Below are 21368 nucleotides of genomic sequence, written 5' to 3' on the forward strand. Positions count from 1 at the left end.
CGGTTAGATCCCACAGGCTGGGCCTCCTTCAGGCCCCGTCGGCCAAGCAGTGCCATTTGGCGGGGCCGCGGAGGAAGGCCTTCTCTGTGATGGCGCCCACGCTTTGGAATCAGCTCCCCCCGGAGCTTAGGACCGCTCCCACCCTGTTGGTCTTCCGTAAGCTACTTAAGACCTGACTTTTCCGGCAGGCCTGGTATTTATAAAACCTTACCCCTGGATGATTGTTTTTGTATTGTTGTTTTGTTATGTTTTATGTGTTTTTTATTGTTAGCCACCCAGAGTCCTTCGGGAGTGGGGCGGCTTATAAATTTTAAAAATAAAAAAATAAAAATAAGTGCAAAAAAACGGTTATAAGTCACTTTTTTCAGTGATGTTGGAACTTCAAATGGTCACTAAATGAACTGTTGCAAGTCAAGGACTAACTGTACTTTATTTGTTTTTTGCACACTAGTTTTGCAAACACGTAGATATTTGGCATGATGGCCTCAACCACGACCCCATTGCATTTTTTTGCAAGGGAAAAACTGAGACAGGTTAAAAAAGAAAAAAAGAAAAAAACCCTGCAAATGCTGCTTCATGGTTGAGACCAGAAAGCACAAGTTAAGATTTGCTCATATTCAAATGTGATCCAGACCAGTAGCTTTCCCATCGGTCTCAGGAGGACAATCTAAGTTCAAGAATGGCATTGCTCAACAAGCAGGACTTGCAGCTTCCTTACCAAACAGCTCTCCGTGGAGACAAAAGGCTGGCAGGACTCCATTAAAAACCCCAGCCAGAAATCAACCAGCTCTTGTTTGGGTGACCACGTGTCAGGGACAGTGTTGAAATGATTGTAGATTGTGTAAGTCTCCTTGATGGAAATCAAATACCTGGTGAGAAAAGATGAGACAAGAAGTGGAGAAAAGAAAAGGGCCAACACAAGCCAGACATTTACTTATCTATCTTATTGGTGTATACCAGTGTTTCTCAACCTTGACAATTTTAAGGCATGTGGACTTCAACTCCCAGAATTCCACAGCCAGCAATGCTGGCTGTGGAATTCTGGGAGTTGAAGTCCACATGCCTTAAAATTGTCAAGGCTGAGAAACACTGGTGTATATCCAGAACAACAGAGCAGTTCACCTTTCAAACTATCACTCTCATGCAACAAACTCAAGGTTTCAAGTCCTAAGCACCAGTAGGACTTCTGTAGGGGGGGAAATGGTTTTCTACCAAACTGTGGATTTATTATTTCAATCATTTTTCAAACACTTGCCAGAAATCACTATTGAATTACATTTCCCAAAAGGGAAAAAAAGATTAATGCATTTGTTCCTGCCTACTGTATAAGAGCGTTGCACCAAAGGACATAGGAAAGTGTACATGACCTGTTGTAGGAATTCAGCCATTGTTGGAAGTGTGTTGCATAAACCAGCCGGTTACATTGAGCCACATTAGGTAGGTGAAATCAGCAAATGTGCTTGGTTAATATAGATTTGTGATTTATTATGTTGTGTGGATCCAACCATACGGGTTCAAGAGATCCAGTTTTGCTGCAAGTCTACAAAGGAAGTTAATGTCAAGAACTTAGCAGATTTGACAATCTGGCAGCCAAGGCAAGAAAAATGTTACCCTTAATTCAGTTCTCCAATTTCATAAAATCCATTCCAATTCCAGATGTTGGAAAACAATTCTCAGATCTACATGATAAGATGATTAAAGGCCTGGAGACTAAAACGTATGAAGGACAGTTGCAGGAATTGGATATGGCTAGTCTAGAGAAAAGAACGACTAGAGAGCTGACATGATACCAATTTTCCAGTATTTGAGGAGGACAAGAAGCAATGGATGGAAACTAATCAAGGAGGGAAGCAACCTAGAACTAAGGAGAAATTTCCTAACAGTGAGAACAATTAACCAATTGAACAGCTTGCCTTCAGAAGTTGTGAGTGCTCCATCACTGGAGGCTTTAAAGAAGAGATTGGACAACCCCTTGTCTGAAATGGTATAGGGTCTCCTGCTTGAGCAGGGGGCTGGACTAGAAGACCTCCAAGGTCCCTTCCAACTCATTCTATAACTTGTAACAGATTGCATCCAGGAACTAATCTGCCTTCTGATTGGATCTCCCCCACCCCCCCATGAATAAGTGAAATAGTTTATTCAGTGACTCACTTCACACTTTCCACTAGGCCACAATTCATTTTAATATCTTTGTCTTGAATGACCCAGATCATTATGTTCATCACACAACACAATAAACAAAACTGAAATCAACCATATTAAGGTTTAGTGGTGCATCTAAGGCAGTGTTTCTCAACCTTGACCATTTTAAGGCATGTGGACTTCAACTCCCAGAATTCCACAGCCAGCAATGCTGGCTGTGGAATTCTGGGAGTTGAAGTCCACATGCCTTAAAATGGTCAAGGTTGAGAAACACTGATCTAAGGTGTTTCCCGCAAGATTTTCTCCTTTCAGAAAACGAAAGTAGGTCAGGCTTACTGATTTCAGAGTGATGCCTGCCCCAGCGCCCACTTTTGACCATTTCCTCCTGGTTACTTCGAAGTACTAGCAAGTCCAAAGTCCCTTTCCTCCACCTCCAGCAGATGAAAAATCACCACTACATACCACACGGGAGCATTCAGTTTGTACAGCTTCTCAGAGGCTTGGATGATCTTGTCGAAGTCGCCAGTTAAGATGCTTGCACCGAGATAAAAGCCTATATCCCAATAGTGCTTCATTTTTTCCAGGCTCCCTTTCCTCCCCAATACACAGCTCACTTTCATCCCTGCCAGAAGACAGGAAGGTCATTTCATGAGAAGGATAGTAATTTTTTTTTTTAAAGAAAATCCCCTATTTCAGTGATGGCAAACCTTTTAGACACCGAGTGCCCAAACTTACAACCCAGGGCCGCATTAGCATTGTGGTGTCCTCAGGTGGGGGGGCATGACACACTGGGTGGGCATGGCCCACTGGGTGGGCATGGCTGCGGTTGTCACGTCAGACTGGGTGGGCATGGCTGGGGTGGGCATGGCGACCTTGATGTTGCTCATGGGGGCTGGGCAGGGTTAGGGGAGATCCAGGGAGTCTCTGGCGGGTGGGGCAGTGGGCAGGAGACCCAGCATAGATGTGGGGGGGCACGCAATCCTAGCTGGGACTGGGGGGCCATGGTGCCGATGGGGATCTGGCTTTCCCTGCTCGGGGTGGCCTTTGGCTTGCTGGGCATGGGTGTGCTCTACCACCTCTATTTATTTATTTATTTATTTATGAGACTTATATACCGCTTTAAGTGCAAGCACTCTCTAAGCGGTGTACACCAGTAAGCAATGTATATATATATATATTTACATTGCCCCCAACAATCTGGGTCCTCATTTTACCTACCCCGGAAGGAGGGAAGGCTGAGTCAACCTTGAGCCGGTGAGATTTGAACCACTGACCTGCTGAACAGTCAGCTAAAGTGGCCTGCAGTACTGCACTCTAACTGCTGCACCACCTCTACTCGAGCTTGCTAGCTGGCCGCTTCACCTCCTTTGTGCTGGGTGGGGCTGCTGCTCCAGGCGGCGGCCTAATGGACCTGTGTAAGCTGCTGGCAGCGGCGGCACACATGCCCACAGAAAGGGCTCTGAGTGCTGCCTCTGACACGCGTGCCATAGGTTCGCCACCACTGCCCTATTTGGTTCCAGCCTTTGGCTAAGCCAATGTTTCTCAACCTTGTCAACTTTAAGATGTGTGGACTTCAACTCCCAGAATACCCCTTCTTAATGTTAAGGTTGAGAAACAACAGGCTGAGCAATATAATCACACTGGATTTGCAGCTGGATTTTTGTTCAAATGCAACTCGGTCTGATTTCCTGGGTAGAATATTGCATTTGGCATAGCCTGATTCTTAACTTTAGGGATGTGCAAAATTCACTGATTCAGAATAAACACGTTGGGAATGCTTAGAGCCATTTCTGCTTCAGTAGATTTCCTTGTTAATTGCTCAACCAGCCCTGAAGCAGTGTGAGTTCTCCACGTTACTCCATTCCAGGATCACTGAATTTTGCACATCCTTTCATAAAGAATACTTGATTAAAATGATTAGTCAAGAAGAAATGCATTGCTAAAAACCTTTTCCAAAACTCCAGGACCAACCATTTTATTATACAATCAAATTTCATGGAATTTTGCAGTATAATATTCAGTTGGGCCTTTTAAAACCAGCTACTATTTTAATTATTTATCTTCAGGTTTTCATTACTTAAATTTAATTTTAGATTATAAATGTCCAAAAATTAAAATAGCAGACGTGATCATGCAATGAAGTTTCACCCCATTTTTTTACATGCATCACAAATAAAAAAGAAACAGGATTTTGATTGTGGCTGCAATATTGGTTTTTTTTCCCATTTCTGTGCATGTCCCCATTGTAAATTATAATAAACACCTTGTGTCCACTGAGAAGAAAGGCAGGATATGATGTGAATAATGAAAGAAATGCAGATAATCTTCACTTAACGACTGCAGTTAAGACCAGCAATTCCATTTCTGATACCTTCGCTAAATGAACCATCAGATGACCATGGCAAACTTAACATGTCAGTTCTATTGTGGTCATTAAGCAAATCACCCAATCATTAAGTGCAATGTCATGTGATCACCACTTGTGACTTATTGCCAGCTTTTCTACTGACTTGTCGGAAGCTGAGTTGACACTTGCACATGGAGATCATTTGAATGGTCGCTAAACAAGACAGTTGTTAACCGAGGACTAGCTGAACTGCACATAAAGAAATCCATAAACATTCATAACAGCTTATGCTCCAATAAGCATTGTTTTTTATCCCAAATGACTAACATGCTGACCCTTCTTTCAAGCCTGCTGAAACTTTACTCCTTTCCTGTCCACCCCCATAATGAATTTAGTAAGTTACAAAAGAGAACAATCTCACACCAATCTGGCGAAGCTGCATAGAGGTTTCAAAACTATGGCCTGCCGCGATGAGGAACACAACGGAATTAATTCCAGCGTGAAGGCTTGGCTCTGTCAGAAACGCCTTGTGGTACCTGGGGAATCAAAGCACAAGGATGAAAAGTAACCCTTTCAGGGTCAAACATTTGGTGATTGGCACAGGCACTACATATTTTTGGGAGGGACAACAGAACAACAGAGTAATAATGATGATGATGATGATGATGATGATAATGATGATAATAATAATAATAATAATAATAGTAGTAGTAATAATAATAATAATAATAGTAATAATAATAAAGTTGGAAAGGACCTTGGAGGTCATCTAGTCTAACCCCCTGCTCAGGCAGGAAACCCTGTACCATTTCAGACAAATGGCTGTCCAGTCTCTTCTTAAAAACTTCCAGTGTTGGAGCATTCACCACTTCTGGAGGCAAGTTGTTCCACTGATTAATTGTTCTAACTGTCAGGAAGTTTCTCCTTAGATCTAGGTTGCTTCTCCCTTTGGTTAGTTTCCATCTGTTGCTTCTTATCCTGCCTTCAGGTGCTTTGGAGAATAGCTTGACTCCCTCTTCTTTGTGGCAGCCCCTGAGATACTGGAAGACTGCTATCATGTCCCCCTCGTCCTTCTCTTCAATAAACTAGACATTCTCAATTCCAGCAACCGTTCCTTAGTTGGAAGGGACCTACCTTGGAGGTCTTCTAGTCTAACCCCCTGCTCAAGCATGAGACCCTATTCCATTTCAGACAAATGGTTATCCAATCTCTTCTTTAAAACCACCAGTATGGAGCCCCCACAACCTCTGGAGACAAGACACCCCACTGATTAATTATTCTAAATGTCAGGAAATTCCTCCTTAGTTTCCATCGATTGCTTCTTGTTCTGCCTTCATTTGCTTTGCAGAATAGGTTGACTCCTCTTCTTTGCAGCAGCCTCTTAGATATTGAAACTCTGCTATCGTGTCACTCCTGGTCCTTCTTTTCACCAGAGTAGACATAACCAATTCCCGCAACCATTCTTTATATGTTTTAGCCTCCAGTCCCCTAATCATCTTTGTTGCTGCTTCCTTTTTGCTAATCATTCTGGCCTATGAAGAATTTTTTTTTGTGTTGGAGAAATGGAGAAGTCCTTTGGCAATTCCCAGAATTCCCCACCTGTGTTGGCTAGGGAATTCAGGGAGTTGAAGTCCATACATCTTAAAGTTGACAAGTTTGAGAAACATTGATTTATGTGGACATTATAGCCCGCTTAAAGGGATAACTGTTTTACTTATGGGATACACAATTCATCTACCAACCCATCTTCCTATTTCCAGTTTGCCTCGAAAATCCATACTTTTTCTCCTGATTGCCCCCAGGACCCATCTTGCTGTCAATTACAGCTTTCATGAGCTGCTGAGGATCATGTGTTTCAAAGCTTCAAATCAATATCACCTATGATGCGCTGCCAGGAAAAGGTGTGCATTACTCACATAAACTAAGAAAATTATGTCTGGGAGCTTTTATTGGGATCGTAAAAGTGAACGCAGAAAACTTCACTGACCAGAATGATTAGCAAAAAGGTCAGCTACCTTAGTTGGTTTACAAACGGTTTTGCAGGCAACACATCAAGGGGCCACTCCCCTCCTTTCAGCCACCGCTGCCCTCACCCCTCTCAAAAATATTTAGTGTATCTGCTCATGTCAAATGTTCTGATTCTTCATCAAACGATTGAGCAGTGATCCCAGTACAGTGCTGGACGGACATGGTTTCCTGCCCAAAGTTAAGGGCAAGATGGTACTCCTTTCATACACTGGCTTTTTAAATATCTAGCTACACCCCTGGCACAGTTAGAATGGTTTAGGAATGAAGGTGAACCCAAAGGATTCCCTTCCGTTACTCACCAAAAGAAGGCCTTGTCTCTCTTCTCGGTATCCGTGAACCCAGAGTCAATGAACATGTCTTTGTAGATGCGGCCACACATGCAATACAGGTCAGGTGCCACCCCTTCGGGCTTCTCCACCAGAGGCAGGAGAACAGAGAGAGCTCTCTCACGGTCCCCAGGTTGGTTCCGCCTGCAGAGATCTCACATGCTCAGGTACTTAATACTAACAAAGAACAGGTTCACTAACAGAGAAGAACAGAATCAAAGAGAAAATTTTCCTTACGTTTATTACATAGTGGGAGAGAGGGTTTTTTTTTTTTTTTGTAGATGAGCCACATGGTTCCAAAGTTAATCTGTGAGGACTTTCTCTGCCTCACAACAGTGGTCAAAAGTCAGGGGGCCATTTTACTCCTTATTGTGGCTTATTCTTTTCCAGTCTTGGCTACTATATAATAGAGTTTGGTGGTCACGTCTTTTGAACTGAGATTGAGAAAAGGGACGGTTTAGTTTTTATTATTATGTAAGCCACTATAACTCAATTTCACTGAGGGCCGCATCAGCATTGCGGTTGCCCTTGGGGGGGGGCAGGCGGGTGTGGCCAGGGTGGATGTGGCCTACTGGGTGGGTGTGGAGTGGGTGTGGCCTCTTGGGTGGGCATGGCCAGCTCTACATCATTTGCATCAAGGGTGCCTGTGGGGGCCTGGGCAGAAGTGGGACAGATCTGAGGGTCTCTGGCAGAAGGGGGTGGGGCCGGGGCAAGTGCCAAGGCATGGTCCACTGGAGGAGCCTCAATGCCTGCCGAAACCCCTCCCCCAGAGCCCATCAAGCCGAATATGTGAAGTAGGCGAGGGCCATTTGCTGGTCACTTCCAGGTGATGGTGCATTTCTTCATTCCTCACATACAAAGGGTGACACCTCCCCAGCATGCACCCAGGGGGTGGGGCCAATGCGGCAGGGGCTGGTTCCTTGCTGTTTCCAGATGGCTTTGTGGAGCTAAGACTGAATGCGTTTCAGCATAGATGGCCACCACAAAATTGTACATTGGCTCCCAGCCAGCCTGGGCCAGGGCCAAGGCAGTGGGGGCTGTTCCCTCACTGTTTCCAGGATGGCTTCGCGGGCCACATGAAACCACTTCGCGGGCCACATCCGGCCCCTGGGCCTTGTGTTTGACATGTCTGCACTATAGGTAATCCTCAACATATGACCACAACTGGAACCTGAATTTCCAATTGTCCCACTTATGACAACTGGACAGAAGTCACTTTTTTCAGTGCCGTTGTAACTTCGAACAGTTGCTAAACAGATGGCTGTAAGTCGAGGACTCCTTGTATGGGAAAATATCCATCCACCTGGTTATTCCTGCTTTGAATAAAGTTAATTAGCAGGGGGAAATGTGGAAGTACCGGAGCTTCTGAGATCCCCTGGGGCCTCTTCCCAGGAGGAATCTACAGCAACATGCAATTTGTGTTCTAAAAACATTCTGGAGCTGTGCTTTTCTTCCAGTATATTACTCACTGCCGCTGTATAAAGAAATTCCGGTTTCCGGTGGCCCAGGGCCTTGAGATGATCAAAACAAGAGACCTGCCTTTATTCACGGAAGAGTCTCACCTGTCAAGAGCAAAGGCATAATGGAAACAGATGTTGTGCTGCTCAGCCACACTGCAGGTTGGCAGGTTTTGGAGAGTCTCCACAAGGGTGATGATAGCATCACAGTCCTGCAGAAGATAACACCGAGCAACCATTAACTTTGAGGACTTAGTGTGACAAATGCTGTAGACCAGGGGTGTCAAACTGCCAGCCCGCAGGCCGGTTGCATCATACGGAGGCCGCACCCACCCCAGCTCCGGCAATGCAAAAAAAATAAAAAGGCATGATACGTCGCAACACGTCACGTGATGTGGCGAGTTTGACACCAGTGCGGTAGACTAACAATATCCGGAATCCCAAACTTTAACAAGCCTGGAATTAAACACAAAACCGAATCTATCCAAGTCACATTTTATCAAGTCCTTAGTTTGAAACCAACCAAGGTCAGAAATAGTCTGAGGTCCATATGACGTATCAGCCATATCCTGTGTCATGGGTAGACAACCTTGGCTCTTTTATGACTCGTGGACTTCAACTCCCAAAATTCCTGAGTCAACTCAGGAATTCTGGGAGTTGAAGTCCACGAGTCATAAAAGAGCCAAGGTTGTCTACCCCTGCCCTATGTAAAAGACTCCCTATTCAAATCTTGGAACTGTCAATAAGACTTTTACTTAAGGGCTGTTTTCCATTAACTTTCTCCCTGGGTAATACCAGAGATGGGGGGGGGGGGTAAACTACAGAACTACAACTCCCAATATTCCTCACAGCTATATTAGGAATTGAAGTCCAAGAATGCTAGGAGGGCATCAAGTGTCTTCTTTTTTAATTAGATGAAACAATTAAAATGACTGGATATAAAGCAGATTCCTATGTTCCACGAAGAATTATTTAGATGTGGCTCACTTGAGAGAAACCACCGATGGATAAAGATCACTATATCCATAATTTAGAATTATCTTCCCCAAGAGAGAAAACAGACTAGTCTTGGAGGGATCTGCTTGCAGATTCTGCTAGTTCGGTTATATTCTATTAAAGAGGTTGTTGAGTAATGGACTGTTGCTTATATTCAATATCTACAGTTCAGTCTCAGGTTGACCTGGGAAAAATATAGTGCTAGAAACCCTGATGAATTGCAGCCAATCACTATTGAGCAGATAGGTGTAGAGAGGCCACTGCTTTAATTGTATGTAAGGCAACATCTTAAACTCTAGTTCCCTCCCACTTCACTTCTGTTGATTCTCATGTAGCACTCACAACCCAGGAATTGTGTGGATGAAGAACAAGAGTAAACTTCTCTGCACAGAGATAAGCAGCAAATAGAGTCAGCCGGTGAGAGAATAATGAGAATCAACTAAAATCAATACATAATGAGAATCAACTAAAAACTTTTGCATCCCCCCTTGCTGACATGCTTCGGATGTTCTGGATTTTTGGTTGCCATAGAACAAAAATGGCCCTTGATGAATTACTAGTTCCAAAAACAAGCTGCTTAATGACCACCAAAACTTATAACTGTATAGATAGCCCTCAACGTACAACCACAATTGTGCCCAAAATTTATGTTGTTAAGTGAGATATTTGCTAAGTGAGTTTTGCTCCATTTTACAATCTTTCTTGACACAGTTGTTAAGTGAATCACCGCAGTTGATAAGTTAGTAACCCAGTTGTTAAGTGAATCTGGCTTCCCCTTTGACTTTGCTTGTGAGAAAGTCACAAAAGGTGATCACATGACCCCGGGACACAGTAACAGTCATAAATAGGAACCAGCTGCCAAACATCTGAATTTTGATGACGTGATCATGGGGATGCTGCAAAGGTCGTAACTGTTGGGATTAGTCATAAGTCACATTTTTTCAGTGACATTGTAACTTAGAACGGTCACTAAACAAACTGTTGTCAGTCGAGAACTACCTGTAATTCCGGACTCAATTACCATCATAAGTTGAGAACTACAGTACCTGTATCCTTTTCCTTCTATCTGCCCACAACCCCACTGATTTGCAGTGAACTATCTGCTTTGGGTGATATGTTAAGTGGTAGGAAAGAAGGGAGCAGGAAGTGGGGAGCTGGATGGATAGAAAGTTGGACTTTATGCTAAGGAAGCATTTTAGTTATTTCAGGAAGCCCAAAGTTTCAACCACAATTTGATTACTCTTTAATAGAACAAAAATACCAGCAAATAAGCAAGTTTTCTTTTTCTTTTCTTAATTCTGCAGAATTAATCAACAAGTTGCTTGTCATCTAGACTGGTACTTTCCAAATCTGGGTAAATTACTCAGAATTGGATAATGTTTGTTTGCGTAACATACAAACCCATTACCCAATCCCAACAGTCCCATTTAAATTGACGTAAGGTGTTTTGTCTTCATTGGGCAAAAAGGACTTTCTGATAAGCAGTTTTGCATAAGGAAGGAAAAAAATGTGGAAAGCGCTGATCTAGGCCTATTTACTTGATCCTAATAAAAGGACCACCCTCAAGGCTTTTTAGTTATCTTCTGAAGGAGCGCTACTTCTGCCAATGTCAACCTTTGCAGATTCCAGGGCACTCCCACTTGCTACCTAAAAAGATTTCTTCGAGGTTGCAGAAATGAGGAAAATGGGGGATTTGGAAAGATAATTTACCTGCCGGAATTAACAGACACTATCTAAGACTGTTGGGTACTCACAGGCAGAACGCTGCAAACACCTGGTTTCCAACAATATTACCAAGAAAGGCAAGAATAGTTTGACCTTCATTACTGCACAAAATCCTCTCCAATCAGTAACTAAACTAAACTAAATCAGTGGGGTAAGAATCTGGACCCCGTAACATGTTAATCCATGTGGCTGGGGGGGGAGGATTATGGGCAATTGTGGGGATCATGAGACAGTAGGAGGTGGGTCAATGGACAAATTATGTCATAAATGGCAAGTCAGCTCACCTTGAGCAACATCTAGGAAAAAGCATTTCAAAGAGACTCCACCTTAAGAAAAAAAGGCTGGAGAAATCTGCACTCATGCCAGGTGAGCATCACAAAGATCTTCCTGAAATCTCTGTAGGTCTTCCTTGCTTGGTCCTGCTGACTATATGGAACTTGACAATTTTGGCCTCATTAAGGAAATTATGGGTCCACATGATAGTTGAGCCTGGTTCCTGTACAAGGTCTCACTACATTTCTGTTGTCAGCCACGATACAAGGAAGCAACTGAAAACACAACCACTGTGCTTGGGAGTACAGGTAGTCTTTGACTTATGACTACAATTGAGCCCAACATTTCTGTTGCTAAGCGAGACAGTTAAGTGATTTGGGTCCCATTTTATGATCTTTCTTGCCACAGTTTTTAAGTGAATCACTGCAGCTGTTATTAACATGGTTGTTAAGTGAATCTGGCTTCTCCATGGACCTTGCTTGTGAGAAGGTCACAAAAGGTGATTGTGTGACTGTAACCATCATAAATATGAGCCAGTTACCAAGCACCTGAATTTTGACTAATGACCGTGGGGATTCTGCAATAGTCATTAAGTGTGAAAAACAGTCATAAGTCGCTTTTTTCAGTGCCATTGCAACTTCGTCACTAACAAATGGTTGTAAGATACCCTGTACAGCCCCCTTCACAATAGCAAGCTAAGATAGGCACCCCAATAAAAGAACAAAATAGCGCTATGGTGGTATTGTGACAACCAATCCTACTTGTTTTCAGTTACCTGTCGAGAGGTGAAGCCCAAACAGCACTGAGAGGTGAGCTCACCTGAGCATCTCGGTAGGAGAGAAGGAAGTTCATGACAATGTCTAGGCTCAGGCACTCCACGCTGTCCAGGCGCTGTAGAATGCTGGTCAGTTCACGGCTCAGTTGTTCCCCATGGTACATTTCACGAGCCTTCCGGATGTCACTGCGGATCATCTCCCGGAAGTAGCCACTGGAGGAAGCACACATACATTGGGCGTTAATGCTTCCAACTTGTCCAGGGAGGTGAGTGGGTTTGCTCAGGGTCCTTCCTCTCTCCTATGACTCATCAGTGTTTAAGAGCCATGCCCAGGATGAGCAGAGAAAGAACAAAAACTAAATTTGGATCAAATGTAATTAAAGACATATTTCATTAAATGCACACCATTTTTTTCTTCCTAGCTTTTTTTCCCAGATCAATCAAGTGTCGATCCATTGGGTGCAACAGGAATTGACTGACCAGCTTGTCGCCTCAGCCTGACATTGTAGGCGCAGAGACAGTGATTGGTCCAAAGTAACCCAGCTGCCCTTCATGTTACGCCTAAGGCGGGAGAAAAAAAAATCAGTCTCCTGATGATTGGCCCAAAGTCACCCAGTTGGCTTTCATGCCATGTCTAAGGCGGGACTAGAACTCCTCGTTTCCTGATGACTGACCCAAAGTCACCCAGTTGGCTTTCATGCCTAAGGTGGGACTAGAACTCACAGTCACTTAACCACTAGATCAAACTGACTCTCAAATGCAGGCAATATGGTTGTTAAAAAAATGAGAAGCAATCTGCTCCCTTCACATAAAATCACAACACAATGCCAACTTTTGTGGGCTCAAGGCAACTACAAATGTGAGTTTTTTTATGGATGGAGAAGTAGGATTATCTGAATAGTTGTTCCTAACAAATATTTTCTTAAATAAAAGAAGAAAGCATGCCCACTTTTCTAGACATTATGTCTATGGCAAGGACATAGCATTTGAAGCAAATCTCTGGCAACATATAACATTTTGTTGGGGTGACAATGGTGTGGTTTACCACAACTTCCTGCCATCTTGACTCCAGGACATTTTTGAGAACAGGAAGCAGGATCAGAAGACCAAAAAAAGAGAAATCCTTCTGTTTTCTTTTGGTTTCTTCCATTTCATATTTTACTATCCATATGAGCTACATCAAAGCAATCAACAATTTAGCATGACCCAACCTTGGGCGCTAAAGGACCAATCTTCAGGAATGAATAACATGGAACTGGGAATAGCATCATCACTCAGTCTCTATTTCTCACAAGTAAAGCAAGAACACCTGATCTATCACCAAAGAGATGATGACAGAGCTTTGTAATTAGGAGAAAGGTGATTTCCCAACCATTTCCCCATTTGACTTCTGCTGACATAGCACCAGTCTTAGTAGACATTTGGTTTCAAAAAATCAAAATGAGAAGTTTGACACAAGTTGAAATGTTACAATGGGGGGAAGGTCTAGAACAGCTATGCTGGCTCAGGAATTCTGGGAGTTGAAGTCCATGAGTCATAAAAGAGCCGAGGTTGCCTACCCCTGGTCTAGAATTTGAGGAAACGCGAGAAAGCTTTGGGGCAGTTTCCTAAGAAGTCTAACTAAGTCCTCAAATTACTCCAGAAACTGAGATCAAAGCGTTCAAAAGCTTTTGCTTTGATGGAAGTTCAGGTTTGGGAGGTACACATACCTCCAGAAATAGAAGGCTGTTCATCTTGTTTGTCAGAGAAGATTCCAAAGAATTTTGCATACAATCTCCCTGTCTTCAATCACCCGCCTTCTTGCTTAATTCAGGCAGAATTAGGAGTAGACACTAGAGTAGTCCCTAGCTACTATGGGTATCTCAGAATGGCTTCTTTGGGCTTGCTCCCTCTTTAATATTATATGGTTAATTTTTAACTATATTTAACTCTATTTGCTCACTTCTGTCTTCTTTGCTATCTACAAATGCACATAACTGTTCTTCAGAGTCAGATTAAAGATCTATTTCTCTGTTTTCTCTCCAGAGTAGGCAATAAAGGGCCCCGGGAACTCAACTGCTTTTGTCTGTTGACATTCCCAATGATAGGTATTGATCTAGATAATGCCATAGATACCAAAAATAATACACAGCTGTTAGGAATCAAAGATATATTTTTGAGAGTATATCTAATCACTCTGAAAGTTTTACAAGTGATCTGCCATGTTTACCTTATTTACAAAGTCGTGCTTCACATCCGTGCTTAGTCAACTCAATGTGCAGAGTTCACCCATCAAGCGACTCGTTATACTTGTAAATTAGCATAGCCCAAACCTTCCAAAGGTTGCCTGTCCCTGCCTGGGATATGGTTTCCAGGTTCTCACCTTTGAAGAACTGAGTCTGGAAAGGTTCTTCTTGCTGCTCATATCAAACTCCTGAAGTAAAAAGGAGGACTGGAGCATTACCTGGAGCTGACAGAAGTGCCTTCAAGCAGTTTAATAAGTTGCCCTGTCAGTGGATTGAAGAAGGCTTCCATGTTGAAGTTTGACTGGTAAAGTTCACTCAAGCACATCATGGTGCTGACGTCACAACAGAAGACCTTCTTCTGGTTTGTCACCACATATGGGATGAAGGTATAGCTCCCATTGCTGTCCTAGAAGAGATACAGGAGGTATTGGTACAGAAATCCCATCTACCTCCCATTCTTTACTTTGAAAATGTCTCTTGCATTACAATACCTTTGTTCATGTTTTCCCAACCATGGCAACTTCCAGGTGTATGGACTTCAAATCCCAGAACTCTCATCAATGGCCATTCTGATTGTGGATTTTTGGGATTTGAAGTCCAACCTGGTCATTGCCAAGGTTGGGAAACAGGGCTCTTAGTGACTAAATATTATTGCTAGGAACTCAAAACTGCATAAATAATGGAACTGGGATTGGGTGAGTCTTCTCTTCATTTTACTTTGGCCATAACTTCTTACAAAAGAGGTTGGATTGAAGGTTGAATTTAGGATGGATTGAAGGTTGAAAACATTCCACCAGACCCTCATATCCACCCTACACCATCAGCTCTCAATTTTTCACTTTCTGTGGCCTATGAGTTCACCAGAAATTGACTCTCACACAGGCAGTCCCTTTTCAGTGTTTTTTTTATATTTAAAACACTCTTATTTCTAAGATTTTCTTATGGCCCTTGCCTTAACCCCAGGCATCTGTATTTTATGATGGAATTTGTAACCAATATTTGGCAAGGAGTTCTGTATTTGAAAGCTGATCAACAGACCATTGGCTGTTATATCCATTTTATCCAGATAGTAGGAGTAGAAGTAGGAGTAGAAGTAGGAATAGGAGGAGAAGGAGAAGGCAAGATAACCTTTTGAATAAGCAATCTCAAGAATAGAAAAAATATCATGAATGACAGATAATAAGCTAGACTTACCGAATTCTTCTGAAAGATCACTTCCTGGAAAAAAGAAAACCAGGAAAACATATTAAAAAGTTGCCCACCGCAAAATATGCCTGAAGGTAAATGTGTAAAAGAGATCATTTCAGCAGCTGTAAACCTATTAAATTAAGGACTTTTTACTGAAATCAATTCTTCTGGCCAACAGTCACAAGTGCAAGAATGCTCAGTTTTAACAACTGGATACTCTAGAAGTTAGAGTAATAATAACACCTACATAAGAAAACTGTATCCTGACTGAGAAGAAAGGAATGCAATTACCATCTTATAGGTTAGAGTAGTCTGCAATTGACCAAACCTAGCTTTTTTGATGCATTTAAACCAAAAGGCCAAAAGCTTGAAGTAACTGTAATTTTGCAACATGCTGAACCCATCAACCAACTGGCCACATTTGAGCCTAGCCCTTTGTCCCAACAGAATCTGCATGGCTAATGTATGATCGACCGAGTCATTTGATCAGCGGTGGGATTCAGCCAATTCACACCAGTTCGGCAGAACCAGTAGCTAATGTTTGTTGCCCAGGTCCAGAATGGACTTCCGGAAACAGCAGCCACACAGAGAACCGGTTGTTCATATATCTGAATCCCATCACTGCATTTGATCTAGAAAATGAAATGAAGCAGAGTTGAGCATGGGGAAATTTGTTATGCAAATACAGCTACCAAGAGTTGAAAGAACAAAGGCTGCAAACCATAACTTTCAAGACCATAGAACTAGATCAGCCTTAGAACAATTAAACAGTAATTGCATATCATCCTTCCTTAACCTAATGCTCCCCCCCCCCCAGATGTGTTGGACCCAACTTTCGATACAGATAACAAATATACAGAGAGGAATTGCACTGTAATCTGTCAACATCTGGAAGGTTCAAATTTTCAATCTTTGCTTTAAGAGTAGTGTTTTTCAGTCTGGGCAACTTTAAGAGATCTCAGCTTTAACTCCCCAAATTTATCAGCTAGCGTTTTGTACACTGCACAGTGTTGCTTTTGGTGAAATGGGCAGCTATATAAATTAGATAGATAAATAAATGTCATCATTCATTTCCTAATTTCTTTGCCCAAATGATTTTTCTGGAAGCTTCTAATGCCTTTTATCTTAATAGGGAGGCATACAGATATGCCTCCATTGTGATGCAGGAGATTTAATCTAGTTTTAAGTCTGCATGCCCTTAAGGGTATACAGGTAGTTCTTAACTCATGACCATAATTGAACCCAAAACTTATGTTGCTAAGCGAGACACTTGTTCAATGAGTTTTGCCACAGTGGTTAAGTGAATCATTGTAGTTGTTAAGTTAGTAACCCGGTTGTTAATGGTTTCCCTATTGATTTTGCTTGTCAGAAGGTCGCAAAAGATAATTACATCTTTTGCGACACTGCGACCATCAATAATATGAGTCAGTTGCCAAGCATCCAATTTTTGATCACATGACCATGGAGACGTTGCAATGGTTGTAAGTGTGAAAAACGGTTATAACACTTTTTCATGTCATTGTAACTTGGAATGGTTACTAAATGAATTGTTGTAAGTTGAGGACTACCTGTATTTAGCACTACATAGCACATCAGAAATAATTAAGAGAAGATTCTTCAAAATGGTGGTGACTCCCTCCCTCTGGAATATCATCCGTCCAGAAATTAGACACTGACACTCTTTCAGAAGGCCCTGAAAACGTGGTTCTGCCAGCAAACCTGGGGAACCCAGAACAGGATGGAGCCCATTAAATGTGTGTTGAATGTGTGTTGTTGCCGGGATGGGTGGATTATTATTTTATGTTTTTATTATTAATTCTTTTGTGTTTTTATGTGTCCTGTAAGCTACAGTACCTTGAGTTGCCATGTGCAAGTAGGTGGCAATATAAATTTTCTAAATAAATAAAAATAAAATAAAATACTTGGAAACACTCCAACACTCCTTTTCGGAATTCTTCCCAAAGTATTGTACAGCAGTTGCCGTTATTATTCACGCATGGCACAAAGGGCAGAATTTTTATCCCGTGGAATTTATCTTGGAAGAATAATCTATTACAGCACTGGATGGAGAGGAGAGGTGCTGAAATTTAATGACCTCTTGGTCAATGAATGGTTATTTTTAATCCATTTAAACTCAAACACTAGCAAAATGATCTGTATCCCATATGCCGATTTTAAATAGCAATATCTTGGTGATGTAAGTTCAACCGAGATTACTCAGACTGAAAGCCAGTTGATAGAAATCAATGGAAACAGATTTTGTCCTGATTTATTTCAGCTTCACTAATTTCAGTGGTCTGACTAAGTGTGGATCTAATCAATTATTAATCACACCGAGTTGAAAAGTGGTCTGCAGCAGCCAAAGACCAGCAACCAGCAATATTTTTGCAAGCTCGCTCTGAAGATTTCCACATATGCCTGTATGCGACGGAATCTATTTGCATTTCTGATTCCAAGATATAACACTGTCTGCGCTTGGGGTATGTAATTCTTTTTAATTAGAAGAAGTGGGGACAATAAGAGATGCAGATAGCTTTGCACCAAGCTGCAGTTTGCAGTCGTATGAAAATGCTACAGCCACAGGATACGCTGGTTAGCACAAACCATAACACAAGACAGCAGCAACAGAGACCATACAGGTAGTCCTTGACTTAACGACTACAATTGCGGCCAAAGTTGATGCTGCTAAGCGAGAGAGTTGTTAAGTGAGTGTCGGCCCATTTTATGGCCTTTCTTGCCACAATTGTTAAGTGAATCATTGTAAATTGTTAAGTTAGTAACACGGTTGTTAAATGAATCAAGCTTCCCCATTGACTTTGCTTGTCAGGAGGTTGCAAAAAGAGATCACGTCACCCCAGGACACTGCAACCGTCATAAATATGAGTCAGTTGCCAAGTGGCTGAATTTTGATTGTGTGAACATGGACATGCTGCAACAGCTGTGTGAAAAACGGTCATAAATCACACTTATCAGTGCTGTTGTAACTTAGAATGGTCACTGAATGAACTGTTGTAAGTCGAGGACTACCTGTAAACTAGGCCAGCCTCTTCCATTGCATACTATGCTTCTGGGTTACCCAGTGCCTGTAACAACATCTGTCCATTAAGGTGGGTTGGGAAGCCACTGTCTGTGGGTGGGGCTGACACCAGAATTTCCAAGAACCAAGAGTATGACTCAGCAGAAAGCAGTTTCCTATATTCTTAGAATACCTATGTCTGTTCACGCTTTGGAAATGTATTGAGAAATCACTTGGAAAACTTCACTCTGGGACAGGAAGCCAATATTCCCCTCCCTGTTCCGGTCTTGTTATTAAATACGCTGCATGAAGATGGAGGAAGGTGTGCTAAAACCTCTGGTTGCGAATCCACATAGTTATTCTTGAAAAAAGGAAACGGAATGTTTCCCGCCCCTTAGGCTGTCTTACATAGCAGATTTCAGATTTCTAGTTCGGCCTTCCCGCCTAAAGATACGTCAAAATGATGAATCTCTACATGTCTATTGAGATTCTCAGTCACCCAAGTCATGGTTGTCCCAAAGGTGTTTTTCCAAAAGGCAACTGGACTTTGTTTTTCCTTGAAGACGTTTCGTGTCTCCTCCAAGAAGCTTCTTGGATGAGAAGTAAAAAAGGAAAAACAAAGTCCAGTTGCCTTTTGGGATGACTCCCATTTTAGAAATGTGGAAAACACAATACGAATCCTCATCGGAAACTGGGAGACTGAAAATAATTTTGCAAGAACAAAAGGACAATTTTAGAAATGTGTCGGATGTTTTGGAGAATTTGGAGCAACATTTTGGAAAACAAAATGCAGAGAAGGCCTTTGACAATTTAAATTGGGATTCCCAGTTCAAGATTTTGAAAGATACAAGTTTTGGAGCAAACAGGTAAGATCGATTTACGCTTCACAGAAAGCACAAATAATTGCTAACGGAGATCTAAAAAGCCCCGAGTGATACAAAAATGAACAAGGCAGGCTCCCGCCACCCTTTCTTTTATTTATTTTGGTTCTTGAAATATTGAATAGAGACATAAAACGATGAGAGGATTGTTGGAATAAAGATTTTAAAAAGAGTTGTAAGTTAAGAGCTTTTGCAGATCACTTGGTATTTGTTTTGGAAGATCCTTTAAAGGGAATTGAAACATTAATGGGCAAATTAAAATAATTTGATATAAAGGTAAAAGTAAAGGCTTTCCCCTTCTAGGGGGTGGTACTCATCTCTGTTTCTTAGCTGAAGGAGCCAGCATTTTCAAAAGACAGTTCTGTGGTCATGTGACCAGAATGACTATATTCTGAGGCACACGGAATGCTGTTTCCTTCCCACCGAAGTGGTACCTATTTATCTACTTGCATTTCCATGCTTTTGAACTGCTAGGTGGGCAGGAGCTGGGGCAAGAATGGGGAGCCCCCTCCATCACACAGCACTCAAACCCAGGCTGTCACAAGCACAGCATCTTTAACCAATGAGCCAGCATGCCCCCTGCAATTTGATATATTAGTAGGCTTTAAGGTTGATAAACAGAAGATGAAGATATTAACAAAAAAATTGAAAACAGATCAAATAGAATTGATGGAAAACATGGGTTTCACATTAAGACCAGATATTTGTTTTTGGAATTGCTAGACAACCAGTTTGAAAAAGTTTATTTTTGTTCGTGATAACTGCAGCAAGATTATTGTACACACAAAGATGGAAAGATTTGGCATTACTGACAATGGAGGAATGGTTGTTCAATATGATGGAACTTTCTGAAATAGTCACATCAACTTTTTTATTCAGAGAAAAGATAATATCTACATGTATTACTGGAAATCCCTTATTAGACTTTTTGCATGAAGCAGAACAAGAACAAAACTTATCATTTATGGTTTTGATAATTAGATAGGGTAGATTACAGATAGAAGCAAGTTATGTAGAGCGGTAAAGTAGTTATATAGTAAATTTATAAACGTATTTATAACCACTATAAAGAAGATCAGAAGCTACTTTGTATCTTTCTTCTTTCTTTTCTATTTCTCTTCTATTTTTTCCCTATCTTGCATTTCTTTTATTTCTTCCCCATTCTTTTCTTTTTCTTACTTTATATTAGTTTGTATTCATTCTTATGCTTTTTAAAATCTTTAATAAAAATGATAGATGTCTGGGGCTTCAGTTCTTTGAAAAGTAGATACCAGAAGTTTAATATCTTCTTCCCTCTGCCTTAGAAACAGCTGGTTCAAACCAATCTAGCCAAGAGTCTGAACTTCTCAGTATGGCTGAATCTCCAAAATGTGCCTCCTAACAAATTGCACTATGGAGTTCTTGGTGGTTGTTTGCCTGCAAAGGTTTCATTACCCAACTAGGTTAACTTCATCAGTGCTATGGATAGCACTGATATAGCATAGCATTGATGGTGTTACTTAGTTGGGCAATGAAATGTCTCTAAGCAAACAATGAAGCTCAGATAGCATCAAGGACTCCACACTTCAGCCCTGTGCTACATATATTTCTTTTTATTGAAACTGCCCTGTGATCATACTCACACGGAGAGCTTGCAATTCTGGAAGATCGGTGTAACAGCAAAGGAGAATATTGTTGTTCATACTGAAGCTCTCACGTACTCCCAGGTGATAGAAAAGTGAAGGCTGACACAAGCTGTTGCTCATCTCCACAACCACCACGTCTGCAAAGGTAGAAAGGGCAGATATCAACCATAGAGGACCAGCTCCTCCACTTTTCCACACTGCCTTCACCTGGTTGGTGGCCAAGGGCAGGTTACTGAACAACAATCTCGTTCATCTTGAGTAGCAAAAGTGCCCCCTCTTGCACAAACAGAGAAGAAAGCATTCTGATCCTCAGGGACATAATGTCCCACAAAAACATAACATACCCTGGTATCTTAATGTTTTA

At 41.8% G+C, this 21368-nt stretch overlaps 1 protein-coding gene across 4 annotated transcripts in view; it reads right to left on the reverse strand.

The window, feature by feature from the left end:
* MAP3K6 (mitogen-activated protein kinase kinase kinase 6) overlaps positions 1 to 21368 on the reverse strand; it is a 56882-nt gene that overhangs the window by 26409 nt on the left and 9105 nt on the right. For 3 of the 4 annotated variants that reach the window (XM_039334246.1, XM_039334245.1, XM_039334248.1), the window contains exons 2-10: positions 21002 to 21141; positions 15489 to 15512; positions 14513 to 14700; positions 12114 to 12282; positions 8406 to 8512; positions 6817 to 6987; positions 4913 to 5025; positions 2605 to 2764; positions 719 to 869 (exon numbers count right to left, since the gene is read on the reverse strand). In XM_039334246.1, coding sequence (XP_039190180.1) covers positions 719 to 869; positions 2605 to 2764; positions 4913 to 5025; positions 6817 to 6987; positions 8406 to 8512; positions 12114 to 12282; positions 14513 to 14700; positions 15489 to 15512; positions 21002 to 21141 — 1223 coding nt within the window. The remainder of the gene's footprint in view (positions 1 to 718; positions 870 to 2604; positions 2765 to 4912; positions 5026 to 6816; positions 6988 to 8405; positions 8513 to 12113; positions 12283 to 14512; positions 14701 to 15488; positions 15513 to 21001; positions 21142 to 21368) is intronic. The other variant, XM_039334247.1, reaches the window with a different exon arrangement.

The sequence above is a fragment of the Crotalus tigris genome, unplaced genomic scaffold (assembly GCF_016545835.1).
Source record: "Crotalus tigris isolate CLP2741 ecotype Arizona unplaced genomic scaffold, ASM1654583v1 scf7180000017628.32516253702:7417878, whole genome shotgun sequence".
NCBI lineage: Eukaryota > Metazoa > Chordata > Lepidosauria > Squamata > Viperidae > Crotalus > Crotalus tigris.